Below are 19,067 nucleotides of genomic sequence, written 5' to 3' on the forward strand. Positions count from 1 at the left end.
CACCCTATAGGGTGACAGTCCCACATGGCAGTCGTCCCCCACCCAGGGTGACACCCTGCAGGGTGACACCCCCCCATAGGGTGATTTCCCTCCACATAGGAGGACACCCTATAGGGTGACAGCCCCCCATAGGGTGATCCCCACGCCATAAGGGGACACCCCACAGGGTGACACCCCCCCCATATGGTGATCCCCCCCATAGGGGACACCCCACAGGGTGACACCCCGCCACAGGGTGATTGCCCCCCCAGCATAGGGTGACACTGCTCACCCGGGACCGCCGCGCCGCCAGGGGGCGCCCTCCTCCGGCCTCCCCCCGCACACGGCGCATGCGCGTCACCCCGCCCGCGTCCCGCCGCTTCTCTCTGGCGTCACTTCCGGCGCCGCCGCGTTCCGCTTCCGGCCGCCTCGTTGCCGGCAGCCGCCACCGAGCCCGGGAAAGGCGCGCGCTCTCCGCGGGACGCTTTTGCTTCCGGTAGGACGGGCCGGGGGCGGCGGGAACGGCGGGGCTGGGCCTGGGGCTGGGCCTGGGCCTGTCCCCACCGGGTCGGCGGTGCCGCCTCAGGGAGCTTCGGCCGGTGCCGGCACCCCGCTCCCCGCCTCAGGGCCGCCGCGGACCGGCGGGGCCGTGCCTTCCCCTGACCGGTTTTTTTTTCCTCGTTATTTTCAGTTTTAGAGGGAAAACCGGCGCCACCCGCCGCTCTCCGGCCCGGCCCGGTCCCGTCGCTTCTCCTCCGTCGCCGCCGGGGGGGGCTGACGGCGGCTCCGCTCCCTCCGATGCGGCCGCGGAGCCCATGAGGATGGAGGCCCGGGACGCGGCGCGGCCCAACCACGGCTCCGCCTTCAAGGCCTTTCCTGGCCCGCGGGACCCCCTCTGCCAGCCCGACAGCAAGGTGCGGTGCGAGTCCCGGGGGGAGCGAGCTGGGGTCTGAGCCGGGGGACAGGGGTTTGGGGCTTCTCCCGGTCCCGTCGGTGGGGAGCGGGTGCCCCTGGGGAGGGTCTGTCTGCGCGGCGTCCCCAGCCTGGAGTGCGAAACGGCCGGGTGGGTTCATAGAGTCACAGAACGGTTTGGGTGGGAAGGGACCGTAACCACCACCCGGTGCCACCCCCTGCCCTGGGCAGGGACACCTCCCCCAGCCCAGGTTGCTCCAAGCCCCGTCCAACGTGGCCTTGAACCCCTCCAGGGATGGGGCAGCCCCAGCTTCTCTGGGCAACCTGGGCCAGGGGCTCACCCCCCTCACAGCCAAGAATTTCTTCCCCAGATCTCACCGAAATCTCCCTCTTGCAGTGTAAAACCCTTCCCCCTCGTCCCATGGCTCCCCTCCCTGCTCCAGAGTCCCTCCCCAGCTTTCCTGGAGCCCCTTGAGGGACTGGAAGGGGCTGGAAGGTCTCCCCGGAGCCTTCTCTTCTCCAGGCTGAACCCCCCCAGCTCTCTCAGCCTGTCCCCACAGCAGAGGGGCTCCAGCCCCCCCAGCATCTCCGGGGCCTCCTCTGGCCCCGCTCCAACAGCTCCGTGTCCTTCTGCTGTTGGTGCCCCAGCGCTGGAGGCAGCACCGCAGGGGGGGTGTCTCCCCCGAGCGGAGCAGAGGGGCAGAATCCCCCCCTCGCCCTGCTGCCCACCCTGCTGGGGATGCAGCCCAGGCCGTGACGGGGTTCTGGGGTTTGACAGTTCCGTCTCATTAATGCCCAACACTTTTGTGCTGCGAGAGCCCTGCTCGCGCTGTCGGTTACTGACGGGTGTGTAAAACCAAAATCGCAGGTGGAATCTGCCCATGGACGGTGAACCCACACGCGGGCGTGCTCCGTTTACGGCCTCAGCAAGTGTGTGCGTGTATCTTGTCGCTGCCGTTCTGTCTCGAGGAGTCGGCAGCGTCGCTGTGAAGCTGCTAATTTTTTTGCCCTGTAACAAAATGAAAACAGTGTTTGGGTTTTCTCTCCTCGTTAAAACTGCCATTACAGTGGCAGAGCGGATTTTAGGAGGGGGCAGACGAGTGAGTGAGACTTTGGCTGTGTTGTCACACCAGTGCTGGTGTGTGATTACACCAGTCTGCTTTAGTAATCACTAGTTGATAACGAGTCGACTGGGGAGGAGCTGTAACGTGTTGTGCCCCCCCCTTCCCCCTTAGTTTTATCGTGCCTGGAGTTTAAGATTGAGCTCTGTTTTCTTCTAATAAATGCTGCGATCTTTTCACACAGTTTTTGCCCAACAAGATCGGCGCTTTCGCTTGTCCCGCTGGAAATGCGTCCTGTGCTCTCAATTACAGCCCGGGTAAGGCATCGTTTTCTGCCCTGGAGTGTCATTTTTTTTGGCTGTTCCCTCCCCAGCAGCTTGAGGAGGAAGATGTGGCTCTTGACTGACCGCTGCCGTGTTTTTTCCCTGCAGAAATCCCCTGCCCCGAGAGCTACCGGGCAGTGGGGGAGCCTCGAGCCTTTGGCTCCAGCGCCAACGGGCAGTGGAGGGGTTTGGTTCCCTCTCTGGGCTCCGTCCCGCAGAAGCCGAGGGTGAGCCGAGGCTCTTACCTTGATGCCCGCAAAAACCCCAGGTGCGTTCAGCTCCCCTTCGCATTCAGCCCTCCCCGCAGAGCCCCGGGGAGGGGCTTCAGGTGGGGATTTTACCCGCACAAACCACTGGTATTGATACAGAGTGAATTCGGGGTGGAAATAGTCGAGTGGGTTGAGGTTGGTCAGGTCTGTAGGTGCCTTTCGCTGTTTATAAACCTCCCGGTGGCAAAGGTGCTTCGTGAAGGGCGTGAGTGCTGATTTTTAGAGGGCAGAGCATGATGTAACCTGCCTCTTGCGGAAGCTGGTGGTGTAACGGATCGGTTTTGAGTGTATCGGCAGTGGTGGGATGAGAACAGGAACATCGTTACACCGCTGGGATATGGGGGAGAAATAACACCACGTCATTTTGTGATGAAGACGTGCTGGTTCGTGCAGGGGGTGCTGGGTGCAGGAGCTGTTTTTGCAGCTGGTATAATCTCGTGTGGCTTCAGACCTTTCCAAACCGGGTCAAGTCTTTGTTTCTCCTGAAAAATCCCCGCGGCGGCCAGCGCTCGTTTGCAAAGAGGGAAAATTAATTTCAAGAAGAGAAACGCCAAATCGCCCCATGTGTTTTTGTGGTGTGTTTTTTTTTGGTTTTTTTTTTTTACGGGCTGTTGGGTGAGCCCGAGCGTGGGAGTGAGGAGAAGGAAGGCGAGGGAGGGCATCGGCTGCTGGCGATAAATACAGATGCGGAGAGCGGTGTCTCAGGGCCAGGTTCAGCCATTTTGTGGTGCGGGGATGGAAGCGGGAGCTGGTGGAGCTGGCGGGAAGGTCTCTCTGGCCGGGGGTTTCCAGGCGGTGGCTCCTCGGCCTCGCAGTGCCACCTGGTGGCATCGGTTTGGCCGCACGGGCCTCGGGAATGGTTTCGGATCAAGCTGATGGAGAGCCAGACTTCAGCTTTGAGATCGTCCTAAAAACGGAAATAAAATACTAATTTTCGATCGCATTTGGACAACCTGCCTCTTGGCAGGGTGTGGGGATGGGAGAGAATGAGGTTATGGACAGAAACAAGCATGGAATCAAATAAAAGTGTGTGTTTCTTTCCTCGCAGTGGGACGTCCAACAGTTTTGTAGGAAAATCAAACCACCATTGCCATGCGTCGGCTTTTCCCATCAAACCGGCTCAGAGTCCTTCCTGGAGCGGGCCGTGTCGCCGCAGCCTGCTTAGCCCCAAGAAAACTCCCCGGCGGTTCATCAGCACGGCCGAAGAGGTAAAGAAAAGGCCGGGAGACCGTTTGGGGGGTGGTTATTTCTGAGGAGATCCCTTTGGAGCATCGCAAAGCGCTTGAGGCGGCTCTATCCGACTTGTCTAGCTCTGGATTCGCTCCTTCTCCTGGGCAGAAACTGGTTTCCGCTCTGCTGACGTCCAGACTTCAACTGCGGTTGGTCTGGTCGAGACTGATGGTTGAACTCTTCAAGGCTCCTGGATGTGCCTTTACCCTTAAAATCTCCACTTCCGTGTTTGTCTGCTCACTCTTCGCGGTGTCGGTGCTGAAATCGCGTTGGCTAGACGTACCTGGTTATTTCCCCGCAGACTGTTCGAGAGGAAGAGCGAGAGATCTACAGGCAGTTGCTTCAGATGGTCACAGGAAAACAATTTTCCACGTCCAAGCCCTCTTCGCTGTTCCCCTTCCACCTGTGAGTATGCGAAATGCTCTGCCCCAGCCGACAGCCCCCACCACATGGTCGCTGGGAACTTACTCTCTGTCCTCCCTAGATCCAGGTGTTCAAATTCCAGCAAAACCGTAGTGAAAGAAACTCCCAGCAAGAACTCGAAGCTGTTTGAAGCTCCCAGCCTCGCACCAGCCAGCTCAGCAGCCAGCGTCCTCCGAGCGCAGGAGCAGCCCTCGCACAAACCCTCGCTCTACTCCCCCCCCGCCTATCCCTCCGGTGTCTTTCAGTCCAGTAACTCCACAGCCCAGCATCAGCAAGAAAATCTACCAGCATCTAACGCGCAGTCTGAAGGTAAAAAAAAAAACAAAACAACAAAAACCCAGCCAGACCCAAAACAAAACCCCCAAACCTGGCAATCGACTTAAATGTATGTGGCAAACCCGCTCTTTCCCTCCCCGCCCTGTATTTGGACTCTTGGCGGCGGTTGCGGGAGTGGGCAGTAATTGTGAGGATAACGACATTCCATAAAATTTACTGTCTTTAGGATCGGACTCTGTCATTTTGCTCAAAGTAAAGGATTCCAGAACCCCAGCACCAAGGTAAGAGGCTGTAAAAAGGTATCTGGAGGAAGGGGTGGGTTATATTCGCTTTTTTAATTCTGCGGAGAGGTTAAAATGCGGAGTAAAAGGTGACCAGCGGCTTTCTGAATGTCTCGTGAACGAGAGACCGCTTTGCTGTAGTTACAGGAACTCGAGTGGGATTTATCAAACCTCTTTTCTTGAGACCTGGCCGCAGTTGAGACCCGCTGGCAGATGTGTCCGTAACCCTTTTTGCTCTGGCAACCAGGATGCCCTCGGACAATACTTACAAATCACTTTTCCAGCAATTGCTTACTCTGTGTGCAAAGAGCAACACTTAACACCTCTCCTTTCTCCCCCTTTCTAGCCTCCCGTTCTTCCAAGCAGAGCTATGGATCAAAGAACTGTAAGTACATGTTTTCTGCTCTGTTTTTCTCTCGTGGGTGTTCACCTGTAGAAACGAAACCCTGATTTGTTCACGGAAACTCTGCTTTTCAGGACCAGCGTCTACGATTCACGAGCGCGGGAGAGGTGGCGGCAAATCGAAGAGCAGAAAGCACTGGCCTTACAGCTGCAAAGCCAGGTAACGGCGAGCGGTTACTAAAAGAACAGCCTTTGCAAGTTTGAATGTTAAACCACAGAGCAGAAAGCAAATTGGAAATGGAAAAATGACAGAAATCCACTCCTGCGGGGTCTGGTGTCTTCCCCTTCCCGTGGCCAGGATAGATGCTCCCCCTCCGTGCCCTTTTCTGCATCTCCTGGAGCAATTGTTCCTCCGTAGCTCCCTCGAAGCCCCGGGGAGGTGACTCCCTTGGCCACCACTTAAATGTGAAGGTCTCTCCTCCAGCGGCTGCAGGAGCAGGAACACTCGGTGCAGGATCTGGTGGATTTAAATCTTCGAGTACCCCTCGAGAAGGAGATCCCTGTCACGGTGGTTCCGGAAGAAAAGGAGGACGCTAAATCAGCTGATGGCGAAGAGGAGTTCCCCGAAATCACCGAGGTAAATCCGCTTGGATCTAGGCTACACAACAGACGCTTGTGTGTATGAAAGCTCTAAATACGGATGCGATTTCCTGAAATCCGTGTGTAGAAAGTGTTCCCTTTTGCCGTGTACATTTTGTAGCAAGTTCATCCTTTGAGGAGCAAAGAATAAACCTGGGTTTGAGTCCAGCCTCGGTGACGGGAAGAGCAGGAGCTCTCCCTTCCCATGCTCTCTGTGCCTTCCCTGTAGGAAATGGAAAAGGAAATAAAGAACGTGTTCCGAGGTGGGAACCAGGACGAGGTCCTCAGTGAAGCTTTTCGGTTAACAATCACTCGGAAAGACATTCAGACCCTCAACAATCTGAACTGGCTCAACGATGAGGTGAGGAGTCTGCCTTGGGCTGTTGAGGTGTTTTTCGTTGGCGATTTAAAGTAAGTTAAAGTGAAGAAACGTGTCTGCCTTCTCCGTGCTGAAAGAAATCAGAGTGGATGGTCGGTGTGGGCTGCACTTCACGCTCTGGAGCAGTTAATCTGTGGAGAGACCCCTGTGTAGACCAGGCGTTCGAAGAAATAGTAATGCTGGGGTGAGCGGGACTGACCGTGGGCACGAGCAGGGAGAAAAGCCAAAAACATATAGAAGACTGCGTTCCTAAATCTTTCTGGATTTTTGAAGGCTTTAAGGCTGTTGAGCTGGTGTAAATCCCCCCAGGGACAGGTTGTCAGAGGGACAGGTGGAGGCAAAACCAATTTCTTACCGAATTTTGCAGAGGGGCAGAGCACCTTGTGGAGAAGCGTCAACACTCTAACGTGGCCTGGATGCTTTTTTTTCTTTCCCAGATAATTAATTTCTACATGAATTTGTTGATGGAGCGGAGCAAAGAGAAGGGCTTGCCGGCAGTTCATGCGTTCAATACTTTCTTCTTTACCAAATTAAAAACGGCGGGGTACCAAGCCGTGAAACGGTGGACTAAGAAAGTGGATGTCTTCTCTGTGGATCTCCTCTTGGTGCCTATTCATCTGGGAGTGCACTGGTGCCTGGCCGTGAGTGCTTTAGTGATTCCCGGTAGAGCATCCTATAAACCCACCCGGCTAAGGCTAAAATATCGTGGCTTTTGAGTGATGCAGTTGTGTTTGCACGGGGCCGGGGGGGAAAAATTGTGTTTGTGGCTAAAACCAAAGCCTAGGGGGAGTAAAAAGGTAGCTGCAACTTTTTGGTGTGTTTCTAGTCTTTAAAATAAAAAAGATGGCTGCGAAGGTCACGTTAGGCTAGCTTATTCTCCGGAGAAAGGTCTCCTTTCCACGTTCCCACAAACTCGCCTTTAGAGACGTTGCCACGAGATTTAGACGACAGATACCGCAGCTTTCTCTGCCTCCTGCCCCTGATTTCTTCTGTCCCTTCTCTTGGCTGCGGTAACAGACAGCGCGTGGCCTTTGAGCCCGCGTCAGCCTCCGCGGCTCAAAGCCCTCGGAGCGCTGTGAAGCTGCGCTCAGAAGGGCCGGGCGGTGGGGTGGAAATGGGGCCTGGGACCCCCAAAAAACACCTGGGGGGACTCGTGTCTTCAGCTGCTCAGTTACACACACGTCAGGCGAAGCAACGCCTTTGTAAACCGATCTGTCTGCGGCTTTAACAATAAGGATAACAGAGTGCTCTTGTGTTTTACCCCATTTAGAGATTCAGGTGGTTAAAGAACACAGCAGCAAGTGGGGGAGGGCTGGGGAGGGCTGTACCGAGGGTGGTAGAAACCCTCTGACATCCTGAAATGGTCTAAATTGGCTTCTTCCTATCGGCAGAGCCTGTGTCCTGGCCAAGGGATGAGCTCCTCGTGTTGTGTGTTATTAACTGACCTCTCTCTGTGTAGGTTGTAGACTTCAGGAAAAAAACCATCACCTATTACGACTCCATGGGTGGAATCAACAGCGAGGCCTGCAGGATACTGTTGTGAGTAACGCGTGTTTGAGTCGTGCCTGTTTAAAAAAATCGAACAGCCTCTTGTCTTCCTCTGGAAGAGACAACCCTTCCGTGGGGACGGCCCCGTTCAGGGTCCTGAAAGGAGGATTCCGAGGAACATCCTGGTTTTCATGCTTCGTGTTTCACCACACGTTGCTGTTGCTGCCGCTGGGCTGCGAGGGAGTCCTGTGCCGATGCCCCGTCTCCGCCTCTTCCCAAGAAGATCTGTCAGTCAGGCTGGTGTTATCTCTGTGGGCATAGACAGGTTCCAGACCCGCGCTGTTCAGGATGTCAGGCTTTTTACCGGCCTTAGAGAGTCATCTTGGGCATCATCTTGAGGAGGAAAATGGCTTCTTGGACCCTGAGGGATGGGAGTCCTTCCTGTGTCCTGCAGCCGCTTGAAGAAATGGCATCTCCTGGCCCCTTTCTCCGGTGGGAGCTTCTCCTGCCCGTGGCGCAGCTCAGCTCGGTCGCTTGGCCCTTTCTTTCAAGAGGGAGATTCTGGAGAGCGCGGTGGGTGCGGGAGTGCCTCTTGCATCAGGCCCTGGATAAAGGTTCGCGCGGATCTCTTCTGTACGGAGTTCCTGCAGGGCGTTACGGGCCGTGTCTCCAAACCAGAGCTGGGTGAACGTCGTTCTTCCCGGTTCAAACCGCAGAGAGGGGCTTGGCTTTCCCACCCCGAGCGATGCTCCGGGAGGGAGTGGAGCCGGCTGCCTGCTCCGGGCTCTTGTAGAATACAGGTGCTTGCATGACAAATCCACAACTCTCTTCCCATATTTGGAAGCCGCTCCTGAATGGAGCGTGATTAAAAATGAGCTACTCCTTGGGCTAGGGGTGGAAAAAAAAACAACCCAAACCTCTTTTGGAAGGTCTCTAGTCACGTAGGGGCGTCAGGCTCGATGCAAATCTGATTGCGAAGTGATTTACAAAACGCAGTCGGTCGCCAGCTCCTCTGTCGCTCCCAGGTTGACCCTGGGTCGGCCGTCGGTTCTGTTTCTCGTCTCGGCTTCGTTCTGACGCTGATTTGGGAATTTGATCCCGAGTCTTCTGGCATGAGGTTGAGCATGTCAGCGGAGGTGTCACTCATTCAGTCAAGGAATGTGAATGCTGATAAAGACAGGCAGCAGACAAATGCCATTTCCAGTCCATTTAGCACCTTCGTTTTCCAGTCCAGGTGTTTTGCAGCCTGTGTGCACCGCGTTCGTATAAATAACTGTAAAAATAGCTGTTTCCCTTTTCCACACCGTTCTGTGCTGTTGGTCTAAAGGGAGGCAAGGGAAAGGAAAAGTATAAAATCTCTGGAAACGGCTCGGGGCAGCATCTCTCAGCTTCGCAGCGCGGTTTCTCCCTCCGCGTTTAAGAGCGGTGCGAGCAGAGCTGGCCTGCCTCGGGGCAGGGACGGTCTGGGTGAAATCGGCTCCTTTCTACCTGAATTTCTTGGATTCCCGGGAAAAAGGCAGGGAAAGTCTGGTGAAAGGGAGCACCTGGGAGGTGAGAGGGGGACCCAGGAGTCCTGCCCGTGCCTCGTTGAGGGGTCTGGGATGAGGGAGCAGGTCCCCAAATTGGTAGTAGAGAGTACAGGAGGATACAAGGTGTTTCGGCCACGCAGGGTGAGTGGTAGAGAGCCGTGATTTCAGGTCACTGTTGCCCTGGACGTAATTTTTTTCCCTCTGTTTCCTTTTAGGAGGCTTTTAATGGTTGAATGCAGTGGGAGGATCACACCGGGAAGAAGGGACGGAGGTCCTATTCATGGTTAGTGACCCTTTCATGCTTTCAATCTTTAGAGCTTCCTAAAGGTGGTGAGTGTCGTACCGTTAGCCAGGCTTTATGCAGGAGGGAAACTGAGGCACAGGGAAGGTAACTGGTGAAATGCGAGGGCCACTGGTCAGGCTCGGGGTGAGCAGGGACCACAAGATGTCCATGGTTTGGTGGCCGCCGTGCTTTGCTTCAGCAGCGGGGTTTTCACGCAACTTGGGTGTGAGACCTGGAGAGGGTTTTAAGAAATCCTCTGTTTCTCTAATTTGATCGGTTTCGCTGATTTTAAGAAAGCTGCCTCTGGTTTTGGGTTTTTTTTCCTTGGGAAACACGGTGCTTGGTACCTCAGCTCTGCTGGAAGGGCCTGATTTTTGGAGCTGACCTAAAGCAACCTGTTAAAATCAGTTAAAAACTTGATTCTGGTGTACCGAGGCTGGAGGAAAGCGTAGGGGATAGAGCGCACAAAGCGACTCGGGCCTGAGAAACCTTCTTATCTCCCGCTAGCAGCAGGGCTTGAAATGCTTACCTTTCCCTGCCCTTTACTTCGGGGCTTTCAGACGTTTAGCGGAATGCTGTGGAGTAGATTTCAACAATTCCCTGAGGCACCTGCTCAGGTTTTCGTGCACGGAAGCGCTGTAGAGGGCAAATACCCGTTTTCAGATTTAGGTAAGCAAGGTTAAAAGCCTGTAGTATTTGATGGGACATCTCAGGCATGTTGGGTTTTGATTTGGCGTGTAATTACGCTTAACCGTTCTGCGTCGAGCTTTTTTGCTCCTTGAGGTCCTGACAAAGTTCATCAATTAAGTTTTGCCTCCCAAAGTTGCCTCGCGGTTTTAAGTTAAGGCGTTTTCTTTCAGTCCCTTCCGAAAAGGTGGGTCAGGCGGTTGCCTGGGCAGGTGCTGTATTTCTTACACGACGTCTCTGGTGTTCGCCCGTCTCCCCGTGCAGGTTGGATGGCTGGAGGCTGCTTTTAGGAAACCACAGAGGTGACGGTCCCAGTTAACGCGAACTGTGCGTAGTGGGTCATTTCCTCGCTCTTCTAGAAAACAGCTCAAAATCTCCTGGCTGCCGTGCGCGCGTTGCCGTCGCAGCTCTGGCTGGTGGGAGTGGCGGATAAAACTGGACGGGCTGAAGCCACCTGATGGCTTTAATCGCTGAAGCTCACGGCGTCATTTAAACTTCACCAGTTTCTTCCTCGTCCGCCAGACGAGTCTCGCGCTCGGATCCTGTCTCCGCCCCCGTTCCGTATGTGCAGTCCCGGTCCATGCGGAGACGTTGCTTGGAGGCTTCATCCCCGTTCCCTGTGTGCTGCGTCCCTTAATTTATCTCCACAGCTTCACTCCCCGTCTCCGACGCGCAGAACAGAGCGGGCCGTTTGCTGCTGCTCTTTTTATTTAGCTGAGGATTCAAGTGGGTTCTGTAGTAGGCAGTAATTGCTAGGATTTTTTTTTTTTCTAATGCAATTGAAATGAGGGTGTTTAATGAATTAACGTTTTCACCGTGTTTATTGTGGTGCAGGTAGTCCGCTCCCTTCCGCCAGCCACCGAACTGGAGGCTCGGCTCACCCTTGTTTTGACCTCGTTGCGAGGAGTTTCTTCGCCGTCCATTAGGTTTTATTTTCGGAGACGAGAGACGGAGACTTCTCGTGCTCAGTGAAAGGGGTTGGGTTGGTTTTCTTTTTTCTGAGGTTTACCCCCTGCTGAACTTGTCTTGTCCAAACTGCAGCCGAGGCGAAGCAGCCAAGCAGAGCTTCCCCGGAGCAATTACAGCAGTCGCTGGCAGCCGGCAGCCCCCGGGCTGCGAGTCTGCGTCCGGCTAATGAAGGCTGATAGAAAACGCTTGTCCGGACCTGATCTGCTCTGGGGGGGGCTCCCAGGAGGGAGACTCCCCTCCTTGGCACTTCTACACCCAGCAAACCCCATTTCTGGCTGTTTTCTAGAGGTAGGATCACTAAAAAAGGTCTGGCTTCGTGTTCAGAGGCCGCTGGGTCGTTCTGCTGCCACTTTGAGTACTTCGCTCAATGGCCCCTGGGTGTTTCAGCGACTTTTGAGCCCAGGAGAGTTTTTCTCTGAGTAGTTCTTTGGAGTTACGGTAGAAAAAAATCCCCTGACTGGCACCAAGGCGGCAAATTTGACCCTAAATGATCTCTGCGGATCACATCGCCCCTTCCTGCCATCGCGTTTCGGCGTTTACTAACAGCAAGATGCGATTTAGCCAAGTCTTTGTGGATCAGATTTCCGAAAGATGGCACATCTCCCCGCGTTGGCGGCCAAACCCACCTCCCTCGCCGCGCCAGACGCTCTCTTGACCCCTCCGTTCCAGCCAGCAGCATCTAATCCCTTGCTTTTCCTTTCCAAACTTTCTCATTGCAGCCGCCACAGTGAGAAGGCTCCTCGGGCTCTTTTGAGAAGGTGCCAAACGCGCAGGAGATGGTTTCTGTAGATCTTCCCGGTCCTTTTGGTAACCGAGATGAGCAGGAGGTGTCTGCAGAGCTGGATGTCTCTTAATGACGCCGGCAGCCAACAGAGAGGGGCTTCTTTAGGGCCATTGAGGGTGTCTTGGGCCCATCGCCTCGTCTCCTTGGGCTCCCTCTAGTCCACCTTTACGTCTGTGTCCTCCCTGAGCTCCCTTTTCCGTACTTCCCAGTGAAGGGAATGGTTCAAGGTGTTTATATCTACAAAGGAAAACATGTGGATGTGCTTTGGGCATGATCTTGATAGAGTTTCTAAATTTTTTCCAGGGGGCAGGAATAAAACCCCACTTTTTGGTTCTTCTGGTGGTACAATCGAGGCCAAACTGGTGGAAGCCTCTTTGGGCAGAGGAGGTGGGCCAGTACCCGTGAGCTTTCCCTGTTCTCCGGTTCTCGGAACTGGAACGGGGCTGGCTTTGTGGCTCTTCTCCCTCTGCTTGTGAAAGGTATTTGATGTCCCACCCCCGCCACCATTGACTCCTTCTCCCACTTGTGCTCCTGCTGGACCCCATCCCTGTGAACGCATGTCGGAGAGCACTAATATGGCTCTTCCCGGTGCTGCCTCCTCTCCATCCCCAGGCCTTGGACATTCTTGGAGAAAATCAGAGCCGTTCCCTACTTTTCCTCTCCTTGAAAGCACTTGCCGTCTGTCTTCTGCTGTGGGAAGAAATCAAATCAGGAGTGGAAGGGAAACCTGGGAGAAGAGCTCCAGGAGAACATCTACCAGCGCCTGAACCCCCACCACCAGCCAGGAGAGGAGCTTCATGGTGGCTTTTTTGAGGCTTTACACCCAGGGGGATTGTTCCAGAGCTGCTGGGATGCTGTAAAGCTGGCGATGAATTTATTCCTGTCTATTTTTATGCTAAGTGAGATCCTCAAAAGACGAGCGGCACCAGTTCACGGGAGGCCATCGGAGACGGGCTTCAGGTCTCCGGTCCCCCCTGGAGCGTAGCGCTCCGCGTGCAGGAGCCTGGCGAGGCAGCCCCGTGGCTGCTGAGCTTTTCTCCGCCGTCACTCACTCTCTCCGATGAATTAGATTCGTTCTCGCTTGGTTTATTTGTGGTTTTGACTCTCTGCTTGGCAGGTACTTTTTTTGGATGAGTTCTTCAGGTCTGTTTGGTCCTTCTTTTGCCTGTCTCAAAGCCCGGGTCTGTGCAGCCCTTTTAAAAATGGCCAATACTGAGACGAAAATATTGGACTTCCATTTTTTTTGCATTAATTCTGCAAACACGGCAGAGGCCATCTTAGGTAAACTGACATATAGCGTACTGGCTGGCGTCCCCCCCCCGTTCCTCTCAGTAAGCTTTCTTTGTTCTCTTATTCCTACAGGCAATACTTAAAACAGGAAAGTCTTGACAAGAAGAGGAAAGAGTTCGACACTAATGGCTGGTCGTTGCTGAGTAAGAAGAGTCAGGTAGGTTTGGGCAGCCCGAGGTTTGGTCTCTCTGTGTCTTTGCTTTTTTTTTTCTTGGCCTCAGGGCACCTTTTCTGGCTGGTTTTCCCGCTGGGCACATTCCCGCGGTGACTGTAGGGGGTAGAACAAATCCCAGCTCATCGGTGCTTTTCCCATCCGGACCTTCGTGGAAGCCGGGAGGCTTTTCTGAGCCCAGGGCTGCCCCAGTGCCGCCGCCATTCCTGCTGCCCGCCCCCTTCTCTTCAGCGCCCCCCACCCCCCCGCCCCTTACTCGTGTTCTCCCATCCGTGGAGACCTCCCTCGTTTGGGAGAGGTCACAGAAATCACAGAAACTTCAGCGTTGGAAGGGACCTCTAGATATCATCTAGTCCCACGCCCCTGCTAAAGCAGGATTGCCCAGAGCACATCCCTCAGGGCTGCATCCAGGCGGGTCTTGAAAATCTCCAGAGAAGGGGACCCCACACCCTCCCCGGGCAGCCTGTTCCGGGGCTCCGTCACCCTCACTGTAAAGAAGTTTTTCCGTGTATTTGAACGGAACTTCCTATGTTCCAGCTTGTGCCCCTTGCCCCTTGTCCTGTCACTGGGAACCAATGAAAAGAGTCTGGCTCCGTCCTCCTTCAACCCACCCTTTACATACTCGTATGCCGTAATAAGGTATTCTCTTCTCGGCCTTCTCTTCTCCAGGCTAAAGAGTCCCAGCTCTCTCAGCCTTTCCTCAGAAGGGAGGTGCTCCAGTCCCTCAATCATCTTAGTTGCCCTACGCTGGACCCGCTCCAGCAGTTCCCTGTCCCTCTTGAACTGGGGAGCCCAGAACTGGACGCAGTACTCCAGTTGTGGCCTCACCAGTGCAGAGTAGAGGGGGAGAATGACCTCCCTCGACCTGCTGGCCACACTCTTCCCTATGCAGCTCAGGATTCCATTGGCCTTTTTGGCAACAAGGGCACATTGTTGGCTCATGGATAATTTCCTGTCTACCAGGACCCCCAGATCCTTCTCCTCAGAACTACTTCCCAGCAGGTCCACCCCTAACCTATACTGGTGCTGAGCATTCTTCCTCCCCAGGTGGAGGACCTTGCACGTGCTTTTGTTGAACCTCATTAGGTTCCTCTCTGCCCAGCTCTCCAGCCTGTCCAGGTCACGCTGGATGGCAGCACGGCCCTCCGGAGTGTCAGCCACCCCTCCCAGTTTGGTATCATCAGCGAACTTGCTGAGGATACACTCTGTCCCCTCATCTAGGTCATTAATGAATATACATGTATATAACGAACAAAATTGGACCGAGTATTGACCCCTGAGGGACACCACTGGTTACAGGCCTCCAACTGGACTCTGTGCCGCTGATCACAACCCTCTGAGTTCTGTCACTCAGCCAGCTCTCGATCCACCTCACCGTCACCTCATCTAGCCCATACTTCCTCAGCTTCCTAACGAGGATGTTATGGGAGACAGTGTCAAAAGCCTTGCTAAGGTCAAGGTAGATGACACCTACGGCTCTCCCCTCATCCAGCCAACCCGTTATAACATCATAGAAAGCGATCAGATTGGTCAAGCGTGATTTACCCTTGGTAAATCCATGCTGACCACTTCCAATGACTTCCTGTTCCTCAACGTGTTTGGAGACGACATCCAGGATGAGTCGCTCCATTACCTTCCCAGGGACAGAGGTGAGACTAACCGGCCTGTAGTTCCCTGGCTCCTCCTTCTTGCCTTTTTTAAAGATTGGAGCGATGTCAGCCTTCCTCCAGTCCTCAGGCACCTCTCCTCTTCCCCATGACCTTTATTCCTCGTTTGGGAGAGGTCCCTCGTTTGGGAGAGGTCCCTCGTTTGGAGCTCTTTATCCTTAGAATTCAGGAAACGGGGGATGGCTCCTTGGGAAATGACACTCGGTTTCGTGTCCTTGCGTTAAAGGAAATCCCGCAGCAGATGAACGGCAGCGACTGCGGGATGTTCGCCTGCAAATACGCCGACTGCATTACCAAAGACAAACCCATCAACTTCACTCAGGTAAACCCCGCCTTGGCCTGTGCCCCTTGTCCTCGGGGAGGGAGAGGGACGGGCACGTGGCACTTCTGGGTGCGCGTTCCGACTTTTTTTTTTTTTTTTTTTCCACGCGCCCTTTGCCATCTCGGCGGGTTTAAAGCGTCCCCAGCCCGCCTGGGACTCTCCTTGGAGCAGAGCTGGCGCAAGGCACTGCCCCAAGGCTTTAACACCACGCAAAATTGTTCCTCTGAAGCCACCCTCAGGCCTTCGGTTGTCCTGGGATCCGTGGCGCGCGTCCCCGAAAAACGCGTGAGCTGGGGAAAAGCTCCCAAACCCATCCTGCGACCCGCTCGTAGCGGTAACGAAAGTGGGGCGTTGTAGCCCGAATCCCGGGGAATTTGGGTGTTACTTAACTCTGTCAACCTCCAGGGAATACACCCCGTGCGTGAATATTTCACTTGTGATTATTGGAGAACGTCTGTTCACACCAGAGTTATATTATTACCTACATCTCATCCGCGATCCCGTTTGGAATGACGGGAAAGTAAATTTTCCCCCGAGAAAAAGGCGCCGCGTAAAAAGCTGCGCCCGGGAGAGCGGCTGGTCCAGCAGCGAGAGATGCTGATGTGCCTTTTTCCTTTCTCTTTTCTTTTCCTCCCCGCGAAGCAACACATGCCCTATTTCCGCAAGCGGATGGCCTGGGAAATCCTTCACCGCAAGCTGTTATGATGCCGTTGTGCCGAAAAGCCGCTTCCTTGCGAGATTGTCTCAGAAGTGCCCAGATTTGCCCCGCTCCGCAGCCTGAGCCGGGGCAGGCGTCGACTCAAAAGACACAGCAAGCGAACTCTGTATCCTATTTTTGATAAAACACCGTTCACGGACCAATGCGCAATAGAAATGTTCAGAAGCACACTTGCTTTTTTTTTTTTTTTCCCCTTCTTTTTCTTTTTTTTTTTTTTAAATTCTATTTCAAGACCTATTTTTACAAGCAATTTCAGGTGCTGAGACTCGAGGGGACAGCATTCAAGGAACGTTAAATTTTTACGTTGGCTTTTTTTTTTTTTTAAATTTTTTTTCTTTTTTCCAGCTCTTGCTGCCAGCTTTGCTGAGCTGATGGCGTGACTTTTGGTTTTTCGGGGCTGGGGGGGGGAAAGCTGGATTTCAGGGGTGGGGAAGGCACTTAGGTGGCTCTGGGCGCTCTGCGCTTGAAGTCGGGTGGGCAAAAGCCGCTTTGGGGCTCGGCGTTCGGGAGGTTGGTGCGCGGAGGAACGTTTTTTGGGTCCCTGCTGCGCCCATATTATCCTCCCCCCCACACACACCCCCGTCCTCAAACCCGGCCTTTTCTTTTTCTGCCCTAATTTGAAGAGTTCTGCCTGGCACCCTCGGTGCTTAGGGCGGCCTGGCTGTGGGTTTGGGAGAGCTGGAGGCAGGTCGGGCGTCCCTCGGGGGGGTGGCAAAAGCCATCGAAAATCACTTTTATATTAAACGCCGCTTTCGCGGAGTCCTTTTTTTTTTTTTTTTTTTTTTTTTTTTTTTTTTCCCCTGCCCCAGGAACCGGCCTCCCGGTTCTTTGCCATCAACTGTTTACGGAAATTCAGGTACAAAACTGTAGCGTTGAGCCCGTGCGCCCGTTGAATTGTTCTGTAGATGTTTCCAAAAGGTTTGGTTGGGTTTTGGTTGGGGTTTTTTTTTTGGTTTTTTTTTTTTCCCCTGGAGCGACAAAGAACAAAATCCGCGTGTGCGTTGGCTTTGGGTTTAAGGGGGTTTTGGGGGGGGGGGGTTTTTTTGGTTCTTGTTTGGGTTTTTTTTTTTTTTTTTTTTTTTTTTTCCTGGGGCCGCGGCTCCTTGCCCACCTTTGTCCTTGCACCGAGGGCCCCCGGCTGAGCGGAATGAATCCTTCCTCCCGTCTCTCTCCCTCTTTCTCTCTCTCTCCCGGCAGATTTTGCACATGTTTTGCCGGGGGATAAAGGCTGCCGCGAGGGCAAAGGTTGCGAGGAAGGCGAGACGCCGCGGCCAGGGCGGGAAGTGCTTCCAAAGGGTATCTCCGAGGACCTTCAGCTCCTGGGAGCCTCGAGGACGAGCAGCCGCCCCATCATTCATGGTGGGGAGGGGGGGGGGAAAAAAAGCAGTAAAAACAGCCAGAAGCGCTTAAACCCCGCCAAAAATGGGATTTTTTTTTATCTTTTTTTGAGGGGGGAGGTGCCCCCACGCTTCTGAAGGTTTTGCGCCCCCCCCCCAGCGTCTCGCTCCTCCGCGCTCCCCCCCTCGCTCGCCGATGGGGCTGGGCTCGTGCTTTTAATTGTTTTAATTTATTCTCGAGCGCGACGCGGGAGGAAGCGGCGAGGGTTCGACGGGCTTCCCGAGGCGCTCAGCCTGCTCCGCTGTACAGAACCTTTTTAAGTATAAGTAAAGAATGAAATAATTGTCCCCTTTTTGTATTTTTTCGGTCTCCAGCTAGGGAGGGATATTTTATACGTTTTTTTTTTTTTTTCTCTACCTGTAAGCAGTAGTTTTGTACAAAACTTCTCCCTTTCCCCCCTCGCCTCCCCCCGCCCCCCGGTTGTGTTCTTTGTAGGCTGGTTTGTACCCCCCCCTCTCCCTCCGTGTGTTTTATACCGACTTCATTTACTACCTTTTTCTATCTTTTACTGCGAGTAAAGATCTGAGGAGAAAAAAAAAAACCAACCAAACGACCGTATCTTGGCTCTTTTTTGGTGCGCCTCTGGTGATTCCTGGTGAAATAAAGCGAGGGCCGAGCCCTCTCCCTGCCGCGGGAGCCCCCCCCCCAACCCCGCGTCGCCCTTTGCGAGCGGCCCTTGCTTGGGGAAAACGATGTCGCGCCGTTCACCCTCGAGGTTCAAATCAAATCAAATCAAATCAAATCAATCTCCGCGGGCTCGAGCCCTCCCACCGTCTGGGTCTTTTCGCCCAATTTGGTGGGGGAAGGAGCCCGAGCTGGAGTTAAAAGGCCTTTACGGTCCCGCGCTGCGTCTTATCGCCTTTGATTTTTTTTTTTTTTTGCTGTTTTCCGCAGGCGGTGAGTTGGGAACGGGGATCCTGTCCCAGTAACCTGCTTTTAGGGCCTTTCCTCCCTTCCCACCCGCCCGGGGAAGGAGCTTCCAGCCCCCGCCGTCCCCCTCCAACCCAGTCGTTTTGGCCTGAAAAGAGCCCCCCCTTACCACGTCGCGGCAAGAAAATCAACAACTCCCTTGTTTTCCTTGGCTCCCCGCTCCCAAAAAAAGCCGGGGGAGAAAATGGTCCCGTCAAAGGCGGCTTGTGCCGGTGCCCCGAAGAGGCTCACGTCCGCGTGTGTCCTCCCCCCCCCGCCCGGCTCCCGGCCTTTTGCGGCCACCAAAAATGCATTCAGCATTTATTCCTGCCCTTCTTTCTGCCTTATTAATAGAATAAATCATATTGCCCGGCCCCCCCGGCCCGGGGATTTTTCAGGTCATATTGACTTTTTCCCCTCCTTCCTGTAGCCTTATTCCTAGACATGAGCAAGGGGGTGGGTTTTTTTTTTTTGTTTTTTTTTTTTTGCCCGCTGTTTCCAAAGGGCCCAGTTCTTGGCGGCTCCCGAAATTCCTCCCCGACGCACACACGTGGCTTCTGTAAATACCCGCGGGCGCTGCCTCCCCTCCTCGTCCCCATCCCGTCCCGTCCCCACCCCGGGGGGCTCAATGCTCCATTCATCCGCTCCCCACGCTCTGCCTCGAAGTCGGGAATTACCTGCTCCGCTCCGAGCGCTAACGAGCTTTTCCAGCTCGGATGCCTCCCGGAACGGCGTGA

General features: G+C 54.4%; 1 protein-coding gene across 4 annotated transcripts; it reads left to right on the forward strand.

Moving 5' to 3' along the window:
* The first annotated feature begins 402 nt into the window (after positions 1 to 402).
* SENP1 (SUMO specific peptidase 1) lies at positions 403 to 17,971 on the forward strand. 4 transcript variants are annotated; one of them, XR_012584408.1, is made up of 17 exons: positions 403 to 475; positions 671 to 893; positions 2,197 to 2,269; positions 2,384 to 2,543; positions 3,593 to 3,752; positions 4,076 to 4,179; positions 4,259 to 4,506; positions 4,700 to 4,754; positions 5,101 to 5,139; positions 5,232 to 5,316; positions 5,581 to 5,733; positions 5,965 to 6,096; positions 6,552 to 6,755; positions 7,574 to 7,653; positions 9,347 to 9,414; positions 13,217 to 13,301; positions 15,210 to 15,271. XR_012584408.1 is itself a non-coding variant. In XM_074564884.1 (17 exons), the coding sequence occupies exons 2-17, from the start codon at positions 795 to 797 to the stop codon at positions 15,592 to 15,594; spliced, it is 1,926 nt and encodes a 641-aa protein (XP_074420985.1). In that variant the 5' UTR covers positions 403 to 475; positions 671 to 794; the 3' UTR covers positions 15,595 to 17,971. The 4 variants fall into 4 exon arrangements, 3 of the variants coding, with proteins under 3 accessions (XP_074420985.1, XP_074420986.1, XP_074420984.1); XM_074564884.1 differs by lacking the exon at positions 9,347 to 9,414 and adding an exon at positions 15,442 to 17,971 and having other exon boundaries at positions 15,210 to 15,305; XM_074564885.1 differs by lacking the exon at positions 9,347 to 9,414 and adding an exon at positions 15,948 to 17,971 and having other exon boundaries at positions 15,210 to 15,305.
* The last annotated feature ends 1,096 nt before the right edge of the window (positions 17,972 to 19,067 follow it).

Source organism: Larus michahellis, chromosome 22 (genome assembly GCF_964199755.1).
Source record: "Larus michahellis chromosome 22, bLarMic1.1, whole genome shotgun sequence".
Taxonomy (NCBI): Eukaryota; Metazoa; Chordata; class Aves; order Charadriiformes; family Laridae; genus Larus; species Larus michahellis.